The 22,670-nt window shown below is 41.6% G+C and overlaps 2 protein-coding genes and 1 long non-coding RNA gene across 3 annotated transcripts in view; 2 read left to right on the plus strand and 1 right to left on the minus strand.

Moving 5' to 3' along the window:
- Window positions 1–8,950, plus strand: part of LOC143305517 (uncharacterized) — a 30,587-nt gene extending 21,637 nt beyond the window's left edge. The window contains exon 2 of the mRNA XM_076689536.1: window positions 5,279–8,950. Coding sequence (XP_076545651.1) covers window positions 7,313–8,698 — 1,386 coding nt within the window. The 5' untranslated portion in view covers window positions 5,279–7,312 and the 3' untranslated portion in view covers window positions 8,699–8,950. The remainder of the gene's footprint in view (window positions 1–5,278) is intronic.
- LOC143305518 (uncharacterized) lies at window positions 7,592–9,088 on the minus strand. The gene is made up of 4 exons (XR_013062531.1): window positions 8,949–9,088; window positions 8,099–8,255; window positions 7,767–7,964; window positions 7,592–7,670 (listed from the first exon to the last, which is right to left on the minus strand). It is a non-coding gene; the product is annotated as an uncharacterized LOC143305518 (long non-coding RNA).
- Window positions 9,089–9,309: 221 nt separating this feature from the next.
- LOC143305540 (uncharacterized) lies at window positions 9,310–11,160 on the plus strand. The gene has a single exon (XM_076689572.1). The coding sequence runs from the start codon at window positions 9,310–9,312 to the stop codon at window positions 11,158–11,160; it is 1,851 nt and encodes a 616-aa protein (XP_076545687.1).
- Window positions 11,161–22,670: the final 11,510 nt, after the last annotated feature.

The following is a 22,670-nucleotide window of genomic DNA, read 5'->3' on the forward strand; positions in this document are numbered from 1 at the left end:
TGTGATTGCTCGGATTATTTGCAATACTGATACAGCCGTTATTATCTTCATATATTAAAATCGGCTTTGAAATTTCTATATTAATACTAACTGCTAGAGATTTTAGCCATAACGCTTCTCTTACAGCTTCAAACAATGCCATGTATTCTGCTTCAGTAGATGAAGCAGCTACCGATGCTTGTCTCTTTGTTGACCAACATATTGTGCATCGTTCAAATAATTGAAATAAATACCCTGACGTACTTTTTCTATCACTCTCATCATGACCTCCCCAATCAGAATCAACATAACCATTTATTATTTCTACATAATTACCTCTCACGTAACTTAATTTAATCTTTGCCGAACCTTTGAGATATCTTAACACCCGTTTCAAAAGTTGCCAAAGTTCCTTATTATTTTTATTCGTATATCTACTTAAAATATTTATTGCAATACTTAAATCGGGTCTTGTACATAACATTATGTACATTAAACACCCAATCAAATTTCTACACGGTGCCTCATATTTCTCATCTGAATTTAAAGCTGAATAATCTAATTTACTAGGCAAAGGTGTGCTAACTGGCTTACATTCTTGCATATTAAATTTTTCTAAAACTTTATTAATATAACCAGTTTGATCTAGTGTAATTCTATCATTTTTACGTTCAACTTTTATTCCTAAGAAAAAACTAATGGTATTCAAGTCGGTCATTTTAAATTTATTCATTAAATACCTTTTAAAATTGGTCATTGTTTCCATATTTGCAGTAACAATCACAAGATCATCCACATATAGTACAACATATATATTTTTATATATATTTCCTTTATCTAAAATATAAATACATCGATCGACTGATGAACTTCGGAAACCCTTATCTACAAGACTTTTCTCAAATACTTCAAACCAGCACCTTGCTGCCTGTTTTAAACCGTATATGGCTTTATTCAATTTGCAAACTTGCTTACTTTTGCTTTTTACTCCTTGAGGAACTTTCATATAAATCTCCTCTTTCAATTCACCATTTAAAAATGCAGTTTTTACATCCATATGGTGTATTAATAAATCAAATTGATTTGCAAAAGCAACTATGAATCGAAAACTAGCCATTCTTGCAACTGGAGCAAATGTTTCATTATAATCAATTAAATATTCCTGACTAAAGCCACGAGCAACTAGTCGTGCCTTATATTTCGATGGATTTCCGTGTTCATTATTTTTAATAGTAAATATCCATTTACAGTCGACAATATTTATATTTTCAGGCTTCTCTACTAAGGTCCAAGTTTTATTTAACAAAAGTGAATTTATTTCATCATTAATTGCTTCTTCCCATTTATCTTTATCTTTACTACTTTCAATTTCTTCAAACGAATTGGGAATTTTATTAATGAAAGATTGTGCACACATGAGAAGATCATATTGTGTGTCATTTTCACTATATGATATAGGCGGACGCTGCTTAATCCTATCACTTCTTCTAAGCTCAGATTTCTCTTGTATTTTATCATTATCATTTTGAGACGAAGACTTATTGCGCGCATCTGTTTCTGTTACAGATTTATCAAGTTCATTACCTGATTTTATTTCCGAACTTACTTTTGCACTCGATTCCACTACATCTGATTTATCATTATCAGATTTATGAGACTTTTCACTTATTTCTACTGATTTTGACTGTATGTCAGATGCATCAGTTTTGTTATAAGTGTTTTCATTAACCTTTTCAAGTCTCAATACTGGTCGAGTTTCCAAGTAATTTGTTTCATCTACTATTACATCTCTCACTACGAGAAATTTTTCACTTTCCACATCCCATACTTTATAACCATTCGGTTCATAGCCCATTAATATTCCTTTCCAAGACTTTTCATCAAATTTAGTCTTTCTTACTTTATTATGGACATAGACTGTTGAACCAAAAATCTTTAAATACCTTAATTTAGGCTTCTTACTATGCCACAATTCGAATGGTGTTTTATTTACATTTAAAGCTCTAGTCGGGGTTAAATTAATTAATTTCGTAGCAGTGAGCACTGCCTCACCCCAAAATACTTTATCTAAACTAGCACCACTTATCATTGTGCGTGCCTTTTCTGTTATTGTTCTAACCATTCGTTCTGAAACACCATTCAATTGAGGGGTTCGTGGAACTGTTAAATGAAAACTAATACCTCTTTGCACGCAATAGTCTCTCATCTCATTTGATAAGTATTCTCCTCCATTATCACAATACAAATTTACAATCTTTAAATTAAAATGAGCCTCACTTTTTGCAACAAAGTCTTGGAAGACTGAAAACACATCTGACTTGTATGTTATCAGATATGTAACGCAATAGTGAGTAAACTCATCCACAAATAATACATAATAATTTTTATTATTAATAGTAGATGGAGTGATAGGACCGCAAACATCAGTATGAACAATAAACAATGGTCGTTTTATATGACTTTTATCCTTGGACTTTTCAAATGATAGTCTTGCTTGTTTGCCATTTATACAAGCTTCACATAAACTGTCAGTAGGTACAATTTTATTAATATATTCTATGTCATCGACCATTTGTTTATTCCTCAATTCTAAAAATTTCGATTTACCGATGTGGCCTAAGCGCCTATGCCACAGTTCATAATTGTTACTAGCTACATTGTAAACATGAATAATTTTATTACTAACCCTTTTTATATGAACTTTAAAATGAATTGCAGTTAAATTTTCTAAGGGCTTACCAATCATCACAGGTTTACCGTTATTGCTTACGGTGACTCCCTCCTCATTGAAAATAACGCTTAATCCAGCCTGCTGCATTCTTCTCACGGACAGTAAATTATATGGTACTTCGGGGCAATAGAGCACTTCTTCAAGTATTCCGTCCACTCCCATATTGCTGGTCACCTTGATCAATCCCTTTTTGGTTGCTGTAATGTAATGTCCATTCTTCGCCACTGAAATCTTCAGTGGTGGTTGTAATAGGATGAAACTAGAAAACACTTTATCATCTTTCACTATGTGCTCAGATGCACCAGAATCCAGCAGAAAAGTTAGTTTGTCAGTCACTTCCTCTTTATGGTCTCCAGCCATAAATGCAAAACCAGACGAATTTTCTTTCGAAGAACCTGGCTCTGCAATTTGCACAGTCTGAACCGTACGTGTTTTCTCTTCATTATATTGCACATTCCTTTTATGATAAAAACAGTCTTTTATCTTATGACCTCGTCTTCCACAATGGTGACATTTCATAACTGGCCCCTTTTTATTATAAAATTTCTGTTTTTTATTATAATTGTTCTTCTTAAATGATTTTTGAACTCCTTTGAAATTTTGTACATTAAGTACCTTCGTGCTCGTACAAGCACTTTCAGTTTTTAATTTTACTTCATGATCGAGCAGCCTTGTCTTAACAAAAGCCACTGTTAAATTGTCCTCGGATAATGTTTCTATGGCCGTGATCACACCATCATATGCCGCAGGAAGAGTCAATAATAAATGTGAAACTTTATCAGTTTCTTCTAACTTCGCACCCGCTGCTGATAATTCGGTGATTAAATCATCAAAAATTGTGAAATGCTTCACCAATGGCATGTCACCTTGCAATTTTAAGCTTAGTAATTTTTTACGTAAAGCTAATTGAGTAGCTAGACTTTTCCGCTCGTAAATAGTATCTAAATTTTGTAAAATCTCCTTCGCGGTACTACCGGTTGATGCAAAGCCCAAAAATGAATCTGATAAGTATTCCACAATAATATTTTTTGCCACACGCTCAGCCTTTATCCACTCGACATTCAACATATCAGGAGCATTTTCATCAATCACTTTGATTACGTCCATTTCACTCATTAGTGCGCGTATTCTCAACTTCCACACACTATACCTTTCACCGTCGAAAGGCTTAATGTTCCTCTTCACTTTCAAGTTTTCCATATTTATTATTATATACGTTTACTTATTTTTTTTTTTTAATCACTAAATCACTACGCACTAAATAAAAATAAAAATAATACACTAGACTAATAATAGCTTAATTTCCGACGTAATTTCTAATAATTGTTTCAATTTAGCCTAGACACTATAATACACTGTTTACACTAATTATACAGTTTTTTTTTTTACAGTTTCTTAATAAAAAAAAATTAGTTTGTATTCGTAATCTGGGCCCATAACCTATTGGATTATGGGAGATTAAATTACACAGTTTTACTTTAGAAAAACTAACTTTATTAAACGGAACGGAAAAACACGTCTAACGCTTCTGAGATTTTGACTGCAAGTGACTCGACTCCCATAAGAAAGCTGGGGTCCGCTTTTCTAAAGAAAAGCGTTTATGGCCCTGCCTGGCGATGCAGTCCCTTGACTTGGGTGACGAAATCCAGACACATCTGGTCGTCCTTCTATCGCCTTTGTTTAAATTGAACGTTAGGCATTTTTGCTTACAATATAGAAATATTATTCTAGAGTACCCTAAACAATATTTCAACAGAAAGGATAGAGCCGAAACGTATGTTTTGAATGTAAAAGTAAATTTTGAATGCGGTAAGGGTGTTAATGTACGTATTGGATAGAAAAGATAACTTAAATTTTATAAAAATTTCAGCACATGTAATTAATTACCTATTAATAAATGCAATGATTATAGCACAGTTGTAATAGTTATTCAAAAAGAGACAGATTATCATTAAAAAGAAAGAAGAAAAAAGAAAAAAAAAGTTGGAGGGAACCATCGACTTGAACCGTGGACAGTTAGATTGCGAGTCTAGCGTTTTACCGCGGAGCTAAGCATTTATATGTGTTAGTTTGTCATGCTTCTCAATGTAAGGAGTAACTAACTTTAATTGTTAATATCTTTTAAACAATTAGCCGTCTGCCTCCAAAATGGGGTATAGGCGTGTTCAGGGCGACGAGCTCTACAAGGTGGGAAAGTTTCATTAATAAGTGAGTGTAACACTTGGGTAGTTCCCCTCGTTAGCTTATAAACCGACTGACTGAATCTAGCCGGCAACGCTTGCTTATATGTTTTCTGCAAGATCTTCTAGAACAGTCCAAATCTGTCGTGAAAGAATTCGCCGAAGAATATGTACAATATTGCCCCGGAATAAGCTACACTTTCGTGTCTTGAAATAAGCAAATCACTATCGCCTCTTTTTTGTTTGAAGTCGCCCACCGAGTGAGAGATCCGAGAAGGAGTGAGAGCAGCATGAAAGCCAGAGGCCATGCATTGTCACGCTCGAGCGAACAGTTTATCGTTCTTCTTTCATGCGGTTTTATGATATGTGCCACCTATTCGAGTTCGAGCTTAAGGGCACAGACTCCTTGTGCCATGACCTGTATGCGTGCACTCACACAATCAACGGAAAGCATGCACGTATACGCCATGCGTGAGAGAGACACTCGATTTCGTAGATTTCGTTTTTCGTCTCGATAATTGCACAAATGAAATTTTCGCGGGTACAGCACCCACGGGTAGACTTCACCACAGGGTGGTTTGGTCCGTTTGAACGCTAATAAACACCATACGTTGAGAAAAATGATATTTTCGACACTGTAAGATTGAGACAGACGCTGTTGTAAACAAACAACATGGCTGCCGAATGCTGCGTTCGGCTGCATTTTAGCAAATATTGGACGATTTAATGGTTTTTTCACCCATAGCACACCAGACCACCCTTCCTTGAACTAGCACAATGTCACTGAAATTCGATTTTTCACAATTTATCACTTCTGGAAGACGTAAAACGAAATTTACGATTTGCACGCATCAGACGTCAAATAGACGGAAGAATAGTTCACTGATTTTCCGTCAGAGGCATTGATGGTATATTTGACCACATTATCATCGGGGTCGATAAAAACAGAAATCAGTCGATAAATGTAAATTCTAATTTGACACCACAAGCAGCTACGCGAATATAGTCAGAAGTAAGGCATAGTTGTCGCAACGTATTAAGACTTCTGTCACGCTGTTGCCACATCTGTTACAATTGCAACAGGTTCGAGCCGATTTTGATTCCTGCCAGACATAGAAAAGAACAGGGCGCTCGAGAGAGAAAGAGGTTCGAGAATGAAACAATACATGTACTAATGTGTGCAACCATCAAACTTTTTTATTCATATTTATAATCATGTTTTTTTCATCAATTAAATTACAGATAGAATACTTGAAATGGTATGCCAGAAAAATGAATTATAAAACTTGCACCATATTTAGTGAAAACTCGATAAATGTACATAATTATTGCCGGTCCACTCCGCAACTGTTATGGAATAGGAGAATCATTATTCAAATTTGATTGCCTAGTCAGTAAACACTGATTAGAAAGAGTCAGTAGCTAAAGACGAAAGAGGGACTAAAACCGGGATTTATTGCCTTCATTTAAATGTCCCGTGTCAATGTGACCATACTAATGCACAGAATAAAGTTTTTTATTTTTGTTCGAGCGAACTGTTTCCTCAATGTCTAACGCGACTGACTTCTGTCGTATTGCCATCCCTCTCTCATCGGCGCCCATCTCTCTCACGCCGTTGGCCAGCGGTGTGGGGCGAGGACGCCGGGAGAGAGAGGGAGAGGTGCGAGCCTGTCGTCGCTCTGCGACGGGGCTCACTCTTGTCTCACTCTTATCTCGCGAACGCTTTTCGGAGAATTCAGATCCGCAAATCTCTCCTTTGTTCTTTTTCTGGCGCTTCGCACGAACCAAGTGCTTCGGCGAACCGCAATAACGCGGATTAATTCAGTGAATAGAGGATTGAAATATAAACCTGTTATTCCTAAGACTACTTGTTAATTTATTAAATACAACGAGTTTTTGCTAAAACTACGCAACACGTTGCTGTGGAGTTCATTGCTTCCGCTTTTCCAAGACTCCTGCGCCTCGGTAAACGCGATCCGGCACCTCGCTCATTTTCCTACAGATTCCCAACCGCGGAAAATACGCCGCGGCGAAATTTAACGGAACAAACTGGTCCTTCGAGCCGGATCTGGTTAAACGAACAACGGTGCTTCGGGAAAATCGCGCAAGTGAACTCTGTGCTTCAAGTGCATCTGGCTTTTCTTCTTCACCTGTGGAGAACTTCTTCGGCGATCCAGATCAGCGAAAATCTCCAACCAGGAATCTGAAAAGAAGAGCCGATTGAAAACCGGTTACGTAACCATCCTTTGTTTCAACGGCAACGACCACGCTTTGTGACGTCACGCCGAGAGCCTAACGACTTTGGGTAAGTCAGCGCGACTAATATTTACCAACATTACGGTACGCGTTGAAAGGCTTAGAAGTACGGTCTCAGTGGTTCTCTATCGAAATATTAAATTAAATTTCGCCTTGAATTGCGATCATGACTACGTCCTTTTCGGATCTTCTGCGTGAACAAGAGGAAGTAGCGGGGTGGATACAAAGATTCTGGGCTAACGTATGCAAGTTAGGAAAGGACAAGCTGACGGGAGCGGTTTTAGAGCAGAGACAGGGTTTGCTCAACCGATACTGGGATACGTTCCTTAGCGGACACCGTAAATTGATGAGATGCAAGGAGGCGAGTTCTAGTTCATATGTCAAAGAGGACGCCTTTTCGGTCACAGAAGAAGCTTACCTCGACGCAGCCTTCATGATTTCCCATCACCTGAAAGAGCTGCCGTCCCCTTGCTCCTCGCATGTTCAACAGTCCAATATTGCGCCTCCGCCCCACCCGCAACTGCCTAAAATTGATTTGCCGAAATTTTCGGGCGATCCGTTACAATGGGAGAGCTTTCGCGACCTTTTTAAAAGTCTAGTCCATGACGTCAGCCACTTACCTGACGTACAGAAGCTACTCTATTTGAAGTCTAGTTTGACAGGTGAGGCCGCCGAGGTCATTCGGAATACGCCGATAACGGACTCCGGCTTCAGGGGAGCATGGGACGATCTGGAAGCCCGGTACGGTAACATTCGTCTGTTATCGTTTTCCCATCATCGAGCGCTCCTCTTGTGCCCACCAGCCCTGCAGCAGTCAGCTGGCGAATTGAAGCGGCTTTTAGACACTTTCCGCCAGGCGATTAGGGCGTACGTTACACTGAGGAAACCCGTTACTTCATCGGATGAGTGGTTTGTATACTTACTAAGCCAAAAGCTTGACAAAACTACTCACCTTGCTTGGGAGACTTCTTTGGCGGATAGCCGGGAAATCCCGCGGTTCCAGCAATTATCGCAGTTCTTGGAGAACCGGATCCAAGCTTTAGGCGCTGCAGGCATGACGGACCCATCACTCCACGCTGTGTCGCCGACCAGCTCAAAGGAAATCAAACCTAAAACAAAAGGAGGAGCATCAGCAAAAGGCGTTAACTCTAACGTCTTAGCCGCAGCATCAAAGTCGCCCCCGGCCCGGAAATGTCCGGGGTGTTCGGGCACCCACGGTCTAGGATTTTGTTATAAATTCAAGGCGCTGTCGCCGGCAAAACGCAAGGAGCGCGTCCAACAGCTGAAGGCCTGCCTGAGCTGTTTGAATGTAGGACACGAAGTGGGTAAGTGTCCGTCTAAACAAGTCTGTTTAGCTTGTAGCAAGCGACACCTTACGTTACTGCACGAGGCGCTGACGGCTCCACCGGCAAGCGCACCAGGCCGTGAAGGCGGACAGCCGGCACGAGAAGACGCTGCCTCGACGTCTGACGACGCAACTCAGTGCGAGTGGCCATCTCAGGCGTTAAGGACAATGAGGTTGGACACGCGACCGGAGAGGTATCACTTGTAGTTCGACCCCGACACACCTCGGACTTCCGATTACCAGTTCGTGCGTTGGTACTCCGCAAACTAACGTCGTTGCTCCCGAGCAAACGCATCGTGGCAAAGTCTTGGCCGCATATTACCGGTCTCACGCTTGCTGACCCCGAGTACGGAGTTCCGGCTCGGGTAGATTTACTTTTAGGTGCGGATGTTTGCGGAACGCTCTTTGGTGACGACTCGCGCAGAGGGCCAGAGGGTACTCCAACAGCGAAACTCACCCCCTTTGGCTGGGTGCTTATGGGACCAGCCTCCGACGACAAACCCAAGGCGGAGACGGCCGCTCGGGTTCTTCACTGCCACGGCGAGGACTCCACAAGCCAACTCCTCCAGCGGTTCTGGGAGCTGGACGAGATTCGAGAACGGGCTCCAATGTCACAAGAAGAGGAAAAGTGTGAGCGTCACTTCCTTAACACCCATGCTCGAGATCCATCGGGACGCTACGTGGTGCGCCTTCCCTTCGTAAAGGACCCGCGGACTGCGCTGAAGTCCAACAGGACGACGGCGTTGAAACTCCTCTTCAATTGTGAACGACGCCTATCCTCGGATGCTACGCTGAAAGAGCAGTATCGAAATTTTATGATGGAGTACCTGACTTTACAGCACATGCAGGGTGCACCCGAAGAAGCGGATAAAGGGCCTGCGTATTACCTGCCACACCACGCCGTACGCAAGCGTCACGATCCTTCTGCCAAGTTACGGGTCGTTTTTAATGCTTCTTTTTGTACAGCCACGGGCCAATCGCTAAACGACTGCCTCGCCACTGGTCAGAAGCTCCAGGCTGACCTATGGATGGTATTGACCCGCTGGCGACTTTTTCGGGTCGTATTCACCACGGACATTGTCAAGATGTTCAGACAGATCCGAGTCCATTCAGAGGATACTAAGTGGCAAAGCATCCTTTGGCGCGCCACTCCCGACGAACGAGTGCAGGACTTTCGGCTTACAACGGTGACGTATGGCACGGCGTGTGCGCCTTTCCTAGCTTTACGGGTACTTGCCCAGCTGGCGAACGACGAAAGCAGCCGATTTCCCCGAGGAGCTTCGGTGGTGCGTCGACACACTTATGTCGATGATATTCTCACCGGGGCGGATGATGTCAGCGAGACCCTGGCTTTGAAAAGAGAAGTGGTGGCAATTTTCAAAGCTGGCGGTTTCGAACTAAGCAAATGGGCATCTAACATACCGGAAATTCAAGAAGCCGACTCTTCTAATACGCGCCTGTTTCAGGAATGGTCCGGCATCAGCACACTAGGCGTGAACTGGAATCCTAGGGATGATGCCTTCTCCTTGCGAGTCGCAGCCGCTGAGCTGGTGAGAGAATGCACCACCAAGAGGTCTATCCTTTCGGAAATCGCAGGCCTCTTCGACCCACTGGGCTGGGCGGCGCCGGTCCTAGTCGTGGCCAAGATTTTAATGCAGGACCTCTGGATCCTTGGAGCGGACTGGGATCAGCAATTGCCAGAGAACGTCTGCACTATGTGGCAGCGCTTCAGAGGCTCCTTGCAGCAATTGGATACCCTGAAGATCCCACGCTGGACATTTGCCTCATCAGAGCCGTCCACCCAGATGGAACTTCACGGTTTTTGTGACGCCTCGCAGCGAGCTTATGCGGCAGCGGTGTACCTGCGGGTCAATAACAATGGGTCGGTAACGACCTCGCTTTTGGTCGCAAAAACTAAGGTGGCCCCGGTAAAGACTATAACAATTCCGAAGTTGGAACTGTGTGGAGCCACCTTGTTATCTAAATTATTGATTCGGGTCAAAGAAGGCATTAATATGTCTGGCCCGACCATCGCGTGGACGGATTCAAGTGTAACCTTACACTGGATCCGCGGCCATGCATCTCAATGGAAACCCTTCGTTGCCCATCGAGTCTCCGATATCCAGCACGAGATACCGGCGGACAATTGGCGGCACATCCGCTCTCCGGACAATCCAGCGGACTTGGCAACCCGAGGAATGAGCCCAGCCGAGCTCGTCGACTCCGATATCTGGTGGCACGGGCCGAAATGGTTGACGGAACAGCCTGAATTCTGGCCGGCGACCTTTCCGGAGTCCAACGAGGGAATAGAGGCAGAGAGAAGAGGAGCCACGGTACACGTCGTCAAGGAGAAATTCGGAGAAAACTTCCTGTGCCGCTTCTCCTCCCTCTCGCACCTTTTATCTGTTATTGCCCAGTGTTTCAGGTTTGCCAGTCTAAGCCGAGGGCAGCCTTGCGAGAAGGGTTTTGTTAAAGCAGCGGAGCGCACCCACGCCTTCCTAGCAGTTCTGAGATTCTCTCAACACACCAGTTTCCTGGAGGAGATTGAACAACTGCAACGGCACGGCGAGCTACGCAAAGCTTCACCCCTTTCTCCGTGTCGACCTTTCTTAGACGACCAGGGCTTGCTAAGGCTCGGAGGGCGCTTAGAAAACGCGGCTCTGCCGTAGAATGAGAAACATCCTTACCTTGTGTCGAAGAGATGTCCGTTGGCCAGGCTTCTGATACGGGACGCACATTACCGCACGCTCCATGGAGGTCCACAGCTTACTCGCAGCCATCTCATGAGAAGAGTCTGGATCGTCCGAGGCCGCTCACTGGTTCGATCCGAAATCGCCGCCTGCGTCACGTGCGCCCGGTTCAGCGGACGTAGAGCTGGACAACTGATGGGACAACTTCCACAGGAGCGCACTGCAGCACAGAGGGCCTTTTTAACCACCGGCGTGGATTATGCGGGCCCGATTAAGCTACGTACCTCGCCCGGGCGTGGCCACAAAGCCTACAAAGGCTACATCGCCCTCTTCGTGTGCCTGTCTACCAGGGCAATACATTTGGAAGCGGTGTCAGATCTAACCTCAGCTTCCTTTCTTGCAGCCTTCCGTCGCTTTGTGGGCAGGCGAGGACATTGCGCCACTCTGTTTAGCGACAATGGAACGGTATTCCAGGGAGCAGACAGAGAGCTCCGCACTATGTTCCGCCAGTCTACTTTATTCTACCAGGAGGCAGCCGCATCCCTGGCATTAGACGGCACCAGCTGGCAGTTCATTCCCCCTTATGCGCCGCATTTTGGTGGCCTGTGGGAGGCAGGGGTAAAATCCGTAAAGCACCATCTACGGAGAGTGATCGGTGATTCCACACTTACCTTCGAGGAACTGACGACTCTCCTCTGTCAAATAGAGGCGTGCCTAAACTCGAGGCCACTGTACGCACTATCAGAGGACCCTTCGGAGCTGGCCGCCTTGACACCGGTTCACTTCTTGATAGGGGAACCAACCACCGTCCCCCCAGAGCCAGAAGAACCATGCACTGCACTTCACACACGCTGGCGGTTAATCTCACAAATGCGAGCACAATTCTGGAAAAGATGGAGACGCGAATACTTACAGCATCTCCAACAGTTTCCGAAGTGGCGTCGTTACCGGGAGAATTTGGAAATCGGCAGCCTGGCGCTTATCCGGGACGACTTACAGCCACCAGCAAAGTGGTAGATGGGACGCGTCACCGAACTACACCCAGGACCTGATGGATGCGTTAGAGTGGTAACTCTACGCACTGAAAAGGGCACTGTTAAGAGGCCAATCGTCAAGCTGTGCCCCTTACCAGTATCGCCAACCGACGCCTCTTAGCATCGATACCAGCTAAGATACTTTAACTTTAACTTCCTTTTTCTTTTTCTCTTCGTAAACTACGACCGAAATTTTCCGCGTAATTCTTTTGCTTTACTTTGGTTGGTCTAGTTTGACAAAAATATGTTGTAGAACGGGTTTAAAGGTTTCCAATCCAGACAATTCGGGATGATTGGAAGGAGGAACCACTGTCTGAATTCTTCCTCCCGCTACTTTGAGTATATGACCCTTATACTCTCCTTCCTTGTTAAGGTTTACACAGTCCACTTTCTGCCCTGGTTCCACAGGGAACGTAACTGGCATGGAGATCTCGGAGTCCTGTCTGGTCTTAGGTGTCGGTAACAGGTCAAGCTTTGCGGCTTTTAGGGCAAACGTTTCAACTGTTTCTGTAAGCCCAGACAAACGCTCCGATGTTGTCCTCATCTGGTCGTTCACTTTTAATGTATGATCACGCTGTTGGGCATATTCATCCAGCAGGCTTTTGAAGTTCTTGTTCATATCGGTATACAATGCTTGAAGACCTTCAACAATATCAATCTCTGGACGTACTCGCCTGGCGGTAGTTTTAAAACACCGAAGAAAACCCTGGATGCTCGCAGGATTCTCAGTCAGAGTAAGAGCTAAATCTAGAGCTGTATCATCTAATGCGAGACGCTTACATTGTTTTACGACATCTTTAACCTTAGCAAGCACATTTGCATATCTTGGATTAACAGCAAGTGCCAAGTGGCCAAAGGCAACAACCCATGAGTCATACAATCGAGACTCATCGATCAGCATCAGCCTTAGTTGAGCTAAGCTCAGATCAGTCGCTCTACCACGGTCAGATTGTTCATCTTTATAAGGAAACCATTCCCAAGACTCAGAAGTCTCTTCATCCCCTGAATCATCCTGTCCCTCGAAAGCGTCTTCTTCTACAAGAGGAACGTCTGCATGGAGTTCTGTCGTCACGGGATGTTCATCTGCCTCATCGGCACGTCCTAACATCCCGAGAGCAGAGACTCCAGTAATCTTCACCGTATCCTTTGGAGAACTATTTCTCCACTCAGCTTTGCCAAACGAAGTTGAGGGAGAGCTGCCTGATTGACTCATCTTCGGGGGTCGTGGGATAACAGAATTGGTTGTAACTCGAAGTTTCCGTAACCGAAGTCCTAGACGAGGAGGAGATTTACTCACAGAGTAATAAGGGATGTCGACTTGAAACTGCCGAATTGGTAACCTTGAATCCAATATATTGGTTTCTTTGCCTGAGGGATTGATATGTAAGTTTTTAGACATGTGCACTGGACACTTTATGTATCGTATGTTCGAGGAAAGTTGTGATTTTCACTCTCTTCAAAGTTGTTTTGAGCATCAAAAACTTCCTTTCTCTTTTTCTCTTCGTAAACTACGACCGAAATTTTCCGCGTAATTCTTTTGCTTTACTTTGGTTGGTCTAGTTTGACAAAAATATGTTGTAGAACGGGTTTAAGGTTTCCAATCCAGACAATTCGGGATGATTGGAAGGAGGAACCACTGTCTGAATTCTTCCTCCCGCTACTTTGAGTATATAATGACCCTTATACTCTCCTTCCTTGTTAAGGTTTACACAGTCCACTTTCTGCCCTGGTTCCACAGGGAACGTAACTGGCATGGAGATCTCGGAGTCCTGTCTGGTCTTAGGTGTCGGTAACAGGTCAAGCTTTGCGGCTTTTAGGGCAAACGTTTCAACTGTTTCTGTAAGCCCAGACAAACGCTCCGATGTTGTCCTCATCTGGTCGTTCACTTTTAATGTATGATCACGCTGTTGGGCATATTCATCCAGCAGGCTTTTGAAGTTCTTGTTCATATCGGTATACAATGCTTGAAGACCTTCAACAATATCAATCTCTGGACGTACTCGCCTGGCGGTAGTTTTAAAACACCGAAGAAAACCCTGGATGCTCGCAGGATTCTCAGTCAGAGTAAGAGCTAAATCTAGAGCTGTAACATCTAATGCGAGACGCTTACATTGTTTTACGACATCTTTAACCTTAGCAAGCACATTTGCATATCTTGGATTAACAGCAAGTTCCAAGTGGCCAAAGGCAACAACCCATGAGTCATACAATCGAGACTCATCGATCAGCATCAGCCTTAGTTGAGCTAAGCTCAGATCAGTCGCTCTACCACGGTCAGATTGTTCATCTTTATAAGGAAACCATTCCCAAGACTCAGAAGTCTCTTCATCCCCTGAATCATCCTGTCCCTCGAAAGCGTCTTCTTCTACAAGAGGAACGTCTGCATGGAGTTCTGTCGTCACGGGATGTTCATCTGCCTCATCGGCACGTCCTAACATCCCGAGAGCAGAGACTCCAGTAATCTTCACCGTATCCTTTGGAGAACTATTTCTCCACTCAGCTTTGCCAAACGAAGTTGAGGGAGAGCTGCCTGATTGACTCATCTTCGGGGGTCGTGGGATAACAGAATTGGTTGTAACTCGAAGTTTCCGTAACCGAAGTCCTAGACGAGGAGGAGATTTACTCACAGAGTAATAAGGGATGTCGACTTGAAACTGCCGAATTGGTAACCTTGAATCCAATATATTGGTTTCTTTGCCTGAGGGATTGATATGTAAGTTTTTAGACATGTGCACTGGACACTTTATGTATCGTATGTTCGAGGAAAGTTGTGATTTTCACTCTCTTCAAAGTTGTTTTGAGCATCAAAAACTTCCTTTTTCTTTTTCTCTTCGTAAACTACGACCGAAATTTTCCGCGTAATTCTTTTGCTTTACTTTGGTTGGTCTAGTTTACTATTCTAATTGCTATTTGTTATTTTATATTTACTCTTTATTCACTTTGCTTTACTTGATTGCTTTATATTAAAATTATTATTAATTAGTTTACCTTTGTAACTAGCGTGTAAGCACTCATGGTTTGTACTAGTAAAACTCTAGCGGTTATTTGCCTTGATTCACGTCAACCATTCTTCGTATCACCGAAGAAGGCGGGCGGTATGTTCGAGCGAACTGTTTCCTCAATGTCTAACGCGACTGACTTCTGTCGTATTGCCATCCCTCTCTCATCGGCGCCCATCTCTCTCACGCCGTTGGCCAGCGGTGTGGGGCGAGGACGCCGGGAGAGAGAGGGAGAGGTGCGAGCCTGTCGTCGCTCTGCGACGGGGCTCACTCTTGTCTCACTCTTATCTTGCGAACGCTTTTCGGAGAATTCAGATCCGCAAATCTCTCCTTTGTTCTTTTTCTGGCGCTTCGCACGAACCAAGTGCTTCGGCGAACCGCAATAACGCGGATTAATTCAGTGAATAGAGGATTGAAATATAAACTTGTTATTCCTAAGACTACTTGTTAATTTATTAAATACAACGAGTTTTTGCTAAAACTACGCAACACGTTGCTGTGGAGTTCATTGCTTCCGCTTTTCCAAGACTCCTGCGCCTCGGTAAACGCGATCCGGCACCTCGCTCATTTTCCTACAGATTCCCAACCGCGGAAAATACGCCGCGGCGAAATTTAACGGAACAATTTTGTACTTTTTGTTAATAAAAATTTCACTATCATGTGGAGAAGATTTTTCTGATTAAAATGAAGCTAAACACAATATAAATCGGTCAACATTTAATAGCATAATATTGGGTTAAATGTTGTGCTTGTGAGTCTTTCTCTCTTTGTTTATCCTTCTTGCGCTATCCTTTTCTATGTTCGGAAACACAAAGAACGGCGGATTCGTGGTGCTGGTAGGGGTAGAATGAATGAAATAATACACATAACGTAAGTACGCGGCCATAAGACTTATAGGAATGAAAACTACCTGACATAATAATTTCAAGAAGGGAATAAGAAATAAAGAAATGAATAATGAATTTTAATATAATTCTGTCACACTTAGACTGGGACACCCTGTATATGCAGGTACAATTATATTAAAATTCATTATTATATTTCAAATGAAAAAGATTTCAATAACACGTGGCTGGAGTGGCTGTCATGGGAATCGACGATGTAGACGGCGCGGAGAAAGAAGAGGCATTGTTTATATTTATTGATTATATTTCAATCGATAAATATTGTATATTATAGATCAATTTACATGTCTTTATTTTTCATTCCTTTCCTGAAATTATTAATGCCATATAGTTTTTATTCCTATAAGTCTTATAGTCGCGTACGTTATGTGTATTACAGAGTCTCATCGAATCTGTCGTAGCGTGTGACTATATTTACGCCGATCGGCCCTACGTTGTTTCATTCATGATACTCCTTCTCTTTCTCTCGCGCTGTCCTTTTCTATGTCCGCCAGGAATCAAAATCTCGCTCGGCTCGAGCAAATTCATTTTGCTAGATGGTCACAGATGCGGCAACACCGCGATAGAACTCTCAAATGATGTGATTTGGCAACTATGCCACCTCACTTTCGTTTCTTATTCTGCATAATGACGTTAGATGTCACACCGTCAAATGTCGAATTTCTCAATTATGTGTTTTCACGATTGCCCGATTCTTTCCAATGGCGCTTACATCGATTATAATGGCGATTTCTGCCATCGAGAATAAGCATTACTGCAAAATAACCGTAAGCAATTTTTCAATTGACTTTCAGATTTTTCTGATAAATTAATATCTAATTTTTCTGTAACGAAGTCGAACAATTGTTTCTGATACATTAGAGCAGGACCTAAATCTTTTAAGAATAAGAATAAATCTTTGTTTCTTAATGTTGTCATTTTTAATTAAAAGAATCAGTTATGTGTTGATTGTATGTGTTGAACTTATGTATTTTTAAAAGCAGAGGTGTGAGTCGTGACAGACAGACAAAAGACTCTCTAACAAACAGTGCAGTCAAATCGTACGAAATAGGAACCTCCACACAGAGCGTACCGCACCGCGCTTGTACGCGCTCGCGTTTGTTTGCGTATGCTACTGCTACCAAAGTGGCAGATGGTGGCAGCTGAAATAAGTTGTTTTGTGGAAAGGAATGTCCAATTGATAATTTAGAACAAGAAAAAATGTAGCAACTCTCAAACATTCTCTTAAATGTTAATAAATAGTTAAGATATTACTATGACTTTTAAGAAATTATGAAAATAATTGTTAAACATTGAACGTTATTGTTATCTGTTTAAAACACATATTTTTCATAAATTAAACAAAGTGTTACAAAATGAAAAAAGTTTGATTGTATCATACATAAATTTAGAAGAAATATATCGCCTTGAAGTTTCATAAAAAAATCGACGAAAATATTTACGTAACTGTCACAATACGATCATTATGATTATTTTAGATATAAATAGTAAGGGTATTTTAAAAAATTACAATTGTTTGTTCTTAAAGTAATGTATTAAGTAACCAAATTAGCAATTAGGAACTTAATTAAAGAAAAAAAGTTTTTGTTCCTATGTCCGCATTTTAATACAGTTCGATCCACTGTGCGCCGTCGCCTTTTGAATGATGTTACTTCTGAGTTTAAATATTGTTCTTATATTATACGTGTTGTTAAAAACTCTAAAGTTGTTCCAATTCTTGACTGATCTGAGAACTCGGAGTTTCCGCCGTGTTTGAATTATATGCGTGTAGTGAGGTGAAGGATAAAAAAGGAACACGCCTTTATCTTCAGTAGGAATCCTTTTTACCGTCAATCCTCATTACCATCATCCCACACGTTGTAGCGGATCCGTTAGGGTTTCTGGTTCGGATAGAAAAAACTAGTCTTAGTATGTAGCACAACCGACTCTAGTACTAGCCATGCTGAACAACGTGGCAACACCGCTCACGTGACAATCGGGAGTCCTATTTTCAAAAACAGAGTCCTGTGCTCGGAATTGTAATTAACGTCTTTTATAATTAAATGCTGTAATAATATACACTATTTTGTGTTAATTATGTATAAACAATATATAAACGTTGCAACTGTGGCAAATAGAAGTAATGTGGTGGTATAAAATTGTTATAAATGTGATATATATTTTGTGTACTCTCAAAGTAGTTTGGTGTTGTGAAGCATGATATTTGAAATATTTACAGTGGTTTCAAGAAAATTTAGGTATGAAGCAAAATGAAACCATCTTTGGATCAAATTGAAACATTTAAGAATTGATGAACGTGTATATAAGTTAACAAAAACCTTGAAACAAGCGAAATTATTGGAACGAAATCAAAGAGGTTATGTGAAGTCCAGAGAGTAGTCGGGAATTTGACGACGTTGATTGGCTGAGAGTCTGGGAGTCCGGGAGGCAGATAGAGTAGGGTAGGTGTTGATATATTCAGACCGGACTCCCGCGGTGTTGCCATTTTTACTTCAGCACGGCTAGTACTAGAGTCGGCTGTGTATGTATTTAGTATAAAGAATATATATATTTTATTTGTGCGGCGACTGGCTAGCGCGAACTTCTATCTAGCCGTTAAGGGGGTAGACACGGGTAATGCAGCGAGGTGACATTACCGGCAAAAATGGACCTATTAATGGGTTTACGGGAATCGGTTATTTGTCCTTATATGAGAACACTTAGGGCTGGGTGAGGGCTCGTTGGAAAGAGGAAGGTCCAATGCAGGGGGCTCAACCGATGGTTTAACGAGATTGTGTTAATATCTAATAATACGAGTGTCCAAAGTAGAGGAAAAATTGAGAAAATACGTCCGCTGAATCCAAGTACATTTTAGGTAACTATAAGAGTTTTGTGACTAACACGATTTATTGAGCCCCCTTCATTGAACCTTCCTCTTTCGAATGAGCCCTTATTCAGCTCAAGAACTTCTCATATAAGGACGAATAACCGATTCCCGTAAAAGCATTCCCAAAGACGAGTTCCGCCATTATCTGGATACTACAGAGCAAGTCACGTGACAAATTTAGTTCAGCTAGTAGTTATAAGGTGGCGTCTAAGTAGAAAGGCTGCCGATTTGGAATCGTAGTCAGAATCAAGCGTTAGCTTGATTACGTCACTCGAGCTGTGCTGCGAAGGCAAGCGAAAAAGGCAACATCGCCCGAACGCTGAGTGAGACGCACTACAGTCCTGCTGTTGAGATTGTCCCTTTTCGCTACGTTTTGACTGCGGCCCGCCTGGATTTTCCACAGCGCCCCATAACCTCGACCCATTCAAACTATATAGTGTTTGGTATCATTTTAATCAGAAAAATTTCACCAATGCGCTAGTAAAAGTTTCAGTAAAAAAAAGTCAAAAATCAAAAAGTTTTATAATTGAATTAGTATTAGTCACACCGATACGTTTCGGCTCTTTCCTTTGATCATTAGACCTCTCTCTCTCCTCCACTGTCTGTCCCTTTCTACGTTCATGCTTGGCTGGTCGTCGCATCTAATTCGAGATTCGACATCTCGGCTGGATGTATGCAACGTCTGGTTCCCAATCTCTGTTGCATATATTCAACTTTTACTGTATATGTAGACGCGAGGTCCCTCCATTTATTAGTTCTAATAGTACCATAGTACTTTTTTATGCAGAATGTTTCAAGGAGTTGGCACAAGTAAAACAAAAATGCAATTCCATTTAAATAAAAAGTGGATTTGCGATCTGAGAAATTTTTTAGAAAAAGTTATTAACTTCTTTAAATAAATGTTTTGTAATTAATAAAAATATACAGGACACGTCATGCAATTTCTGACGGGTTATATCTTGAATTTGATAAGAGATAGGAAAAAGCTGTTTATGTAAAAGTTCAATGGTATGATAATGTCTATTTTTCTGTGATTTCATCTTCTCCGTGAATGCAACGATGCACTCAAAAATGCAAATCCACTTTTTATTTAAATGGAATTACATTTTTGTTTTACTTGTGCCAACTCCTTGAAACATTCTGCATAAAAAAGTACTAAGTACAGTAATGCTTCGAAATAAGCAAGTGGTCTCTGCTTCGAAATAAGCAAGTCGCTATCCCCTCTTCTTTGTTTGAAGTCGCCCGCAAAGTGAGAGGTACGAGAAACGAGTGAGAGGTCCATCAAAGCGCGAAGCCGATGTTTAGGGTAATAAATTTCACGCTCGACTGAGCAGTGACATCGGTTAGTAGAAGAAGGATGGAATATATATAATGCTTTCTCAGTCTGGTATATTTGCTTCGAAATAAAGCATAGTGCGAGAATGAGAGGGCATGTTATATTCTATCCTTGTCCAAAAAATAACATCGCTGCTCGACCGATCACTTTATGATTTGCCGCTACCTCGGATCTCTCACTCGTTTCTCGCGTTTTCTATCGTCCCGTTTCAAGAACAAAGTCAAGCCGAATAGGTACCTGCTTCGAAATAAGCAACTGTTCGGTCCCGAGCCACTTGCTTATTTCGAAGCATTACTGTATTGTACTATTAGAACTAATAAATGGAGGGACCTCGCATATATTCAGCCGAGATGTCAAATCTCGAATTAGATGCGACGACCAGCCAAGCGTGAACGTAGAAAGGGACAGACAGTGGAGGAGAGATAGAGCGGTCTAATGATCAAAGGAAAGAGCCGAAACGTATCGGTGTGACTAATACTAATTCAATTATAAAACTTTTTTATTTTTGACTTTTTTTTACTGAAACTTTTACTAGCGCATTGGTGAAATTTTTCTAATTAAAATGATACCAAACACGATATAGTTTGAATGGGGCGAGGTTTGTTATGGGGCGCTGTGGAAAATCCAGGCGGGCGGCAGTCAAATCTTAGCAAAAGGGGACAATCTCAACATTCTGAATGAGAGAAGGACAGCATGACTGTAGTGCGTCTCACTCAGCGTTCGGGCGATGTTGCCTTTTTCGCTTGCCTTCGCAGCACAGTTCGAGTGACGTAATCAAGCTAACGCTTCATTCTGACTACGATTCAAAATCGGCAGCCTTTCTACTTAGACGCCACCTTATAACTACTAGCTGAACTAAATTTGTCACGTGACTTGCTCTGTAGTATCCAGATAACGGCGGAATTCGTCTGTGAGAATGCAATCGCGATTTTTCGCTTTTCTCCCTTATATGAGAATATTTGAGGCTGGATGAGGGCTCATTCGACAGAGAAAGGTTCAGTGCAGCGCGCTTTGGTCATCGTTTGAGTCACAAAACTCTTTTAGTGACCTAAAAATACCTTCGATTCTGCGAATGTATTTTCTCGATTTTTCCTCTACTTTGGACACTCATATTATTAGATATTAACAAAATTACGTTCAATCATGACCAGAGCGCGCTGCATTGAACCTTCCTCTTTCGAATGAGCCCTCACCCAGCCTCAAATATTCTCATATAAGGACGAAAAGCGAAAAATCCCGGACCCTTTTTTATGCCCATTTTTGCCGGTAATGTCACCTCGCTGCATTACCCGTGTCTACCCCCTTAAGGTAATGCGAGCGTCGAGGCCGAACTTCGAATTCCGCGTTGGTAAAACAGTCAACGTTTCATCGAAAATTAGGCCGAACAGAAACTGATTTCAGCGCCACCTCAATTATCGCATCCAACTAACGGCATGCTATGCTACATCACTTTTCGCATACACCTAAATGACACGGATGCTACGATAACTATATTATGTACGTAACAGATAAAATATAAAATACGATACTGTACACATGACGTATGAAATATATGAATGACCTAACTCCTTCATGCAAATGTTATATATACATTTCTTGTAATATAACATAACCAAGGGAAGAATATTCCTACAAATCGAATGTCTAAAGTTATTTTTTTTATATGTCCCGATATTGTACCCCGAATTTCTACAAAATAATATGTCCCGAGAAAGAGTGTGAATGAGAGGAGAGTGATTGATGTGAGATAATGAGAGGCAGAAAGAGAACTAGAGCGATTGTGGGTAGATGTGAAAAGGCGAATAATAAAGATTATAGTATTTTGGGCACAAATCCCGTTTATTTCCTACAGGAAAAGGAATATGGGAATAAATGATAATAACGTAATTTGTGATATATATTTTTATGTATAAATATAAGAAAATGAACGAAATATAATAAAATGAATAATAAAAGAAATACATATAATAAAATCTAATAGAATAAAATAAAAAGATATAATAAAATGAAATAAATATAACAAAATGAACGAAATATAATATTTATTAAAACAAATACAATAAAAGAAATATATATATTGAATAAAATAAAGAAATATAAGAAATATAATAAAATCAAAGAAATATTTTACAAATACAATAAAAGAAATATATATATTGTAACGTTTTTATTTTACTACTCTTTACGGAGGAGAATGAACGCGAGTAGTACGAGCGTACGATTTCCCCTACGATTCTCAAGGAGTGGTTCGCGTTCGCTACGCGTTCGCGAAGGCAGAAAGAACGGTGAAGTCAGTAATGAGACGTAGGTTTGCGGTGTAACAAAATACTGATTTATTCAACAAAAATA

Source organism: Osmia lignaria, chromosome 8 (assembly GCF_051020975.1).
Source record: "Osmia lignaria lignaria isolate PbOS001 chromosome 8, iyOsmLign1, whole genome shotgun sequence".
Taxonomy (NCBI): Eukaryota; Metazoa; Arthropoda; class Insecta; order Hymenoptera; family Megachilidae; genus Osmia; species Osmia lignaria.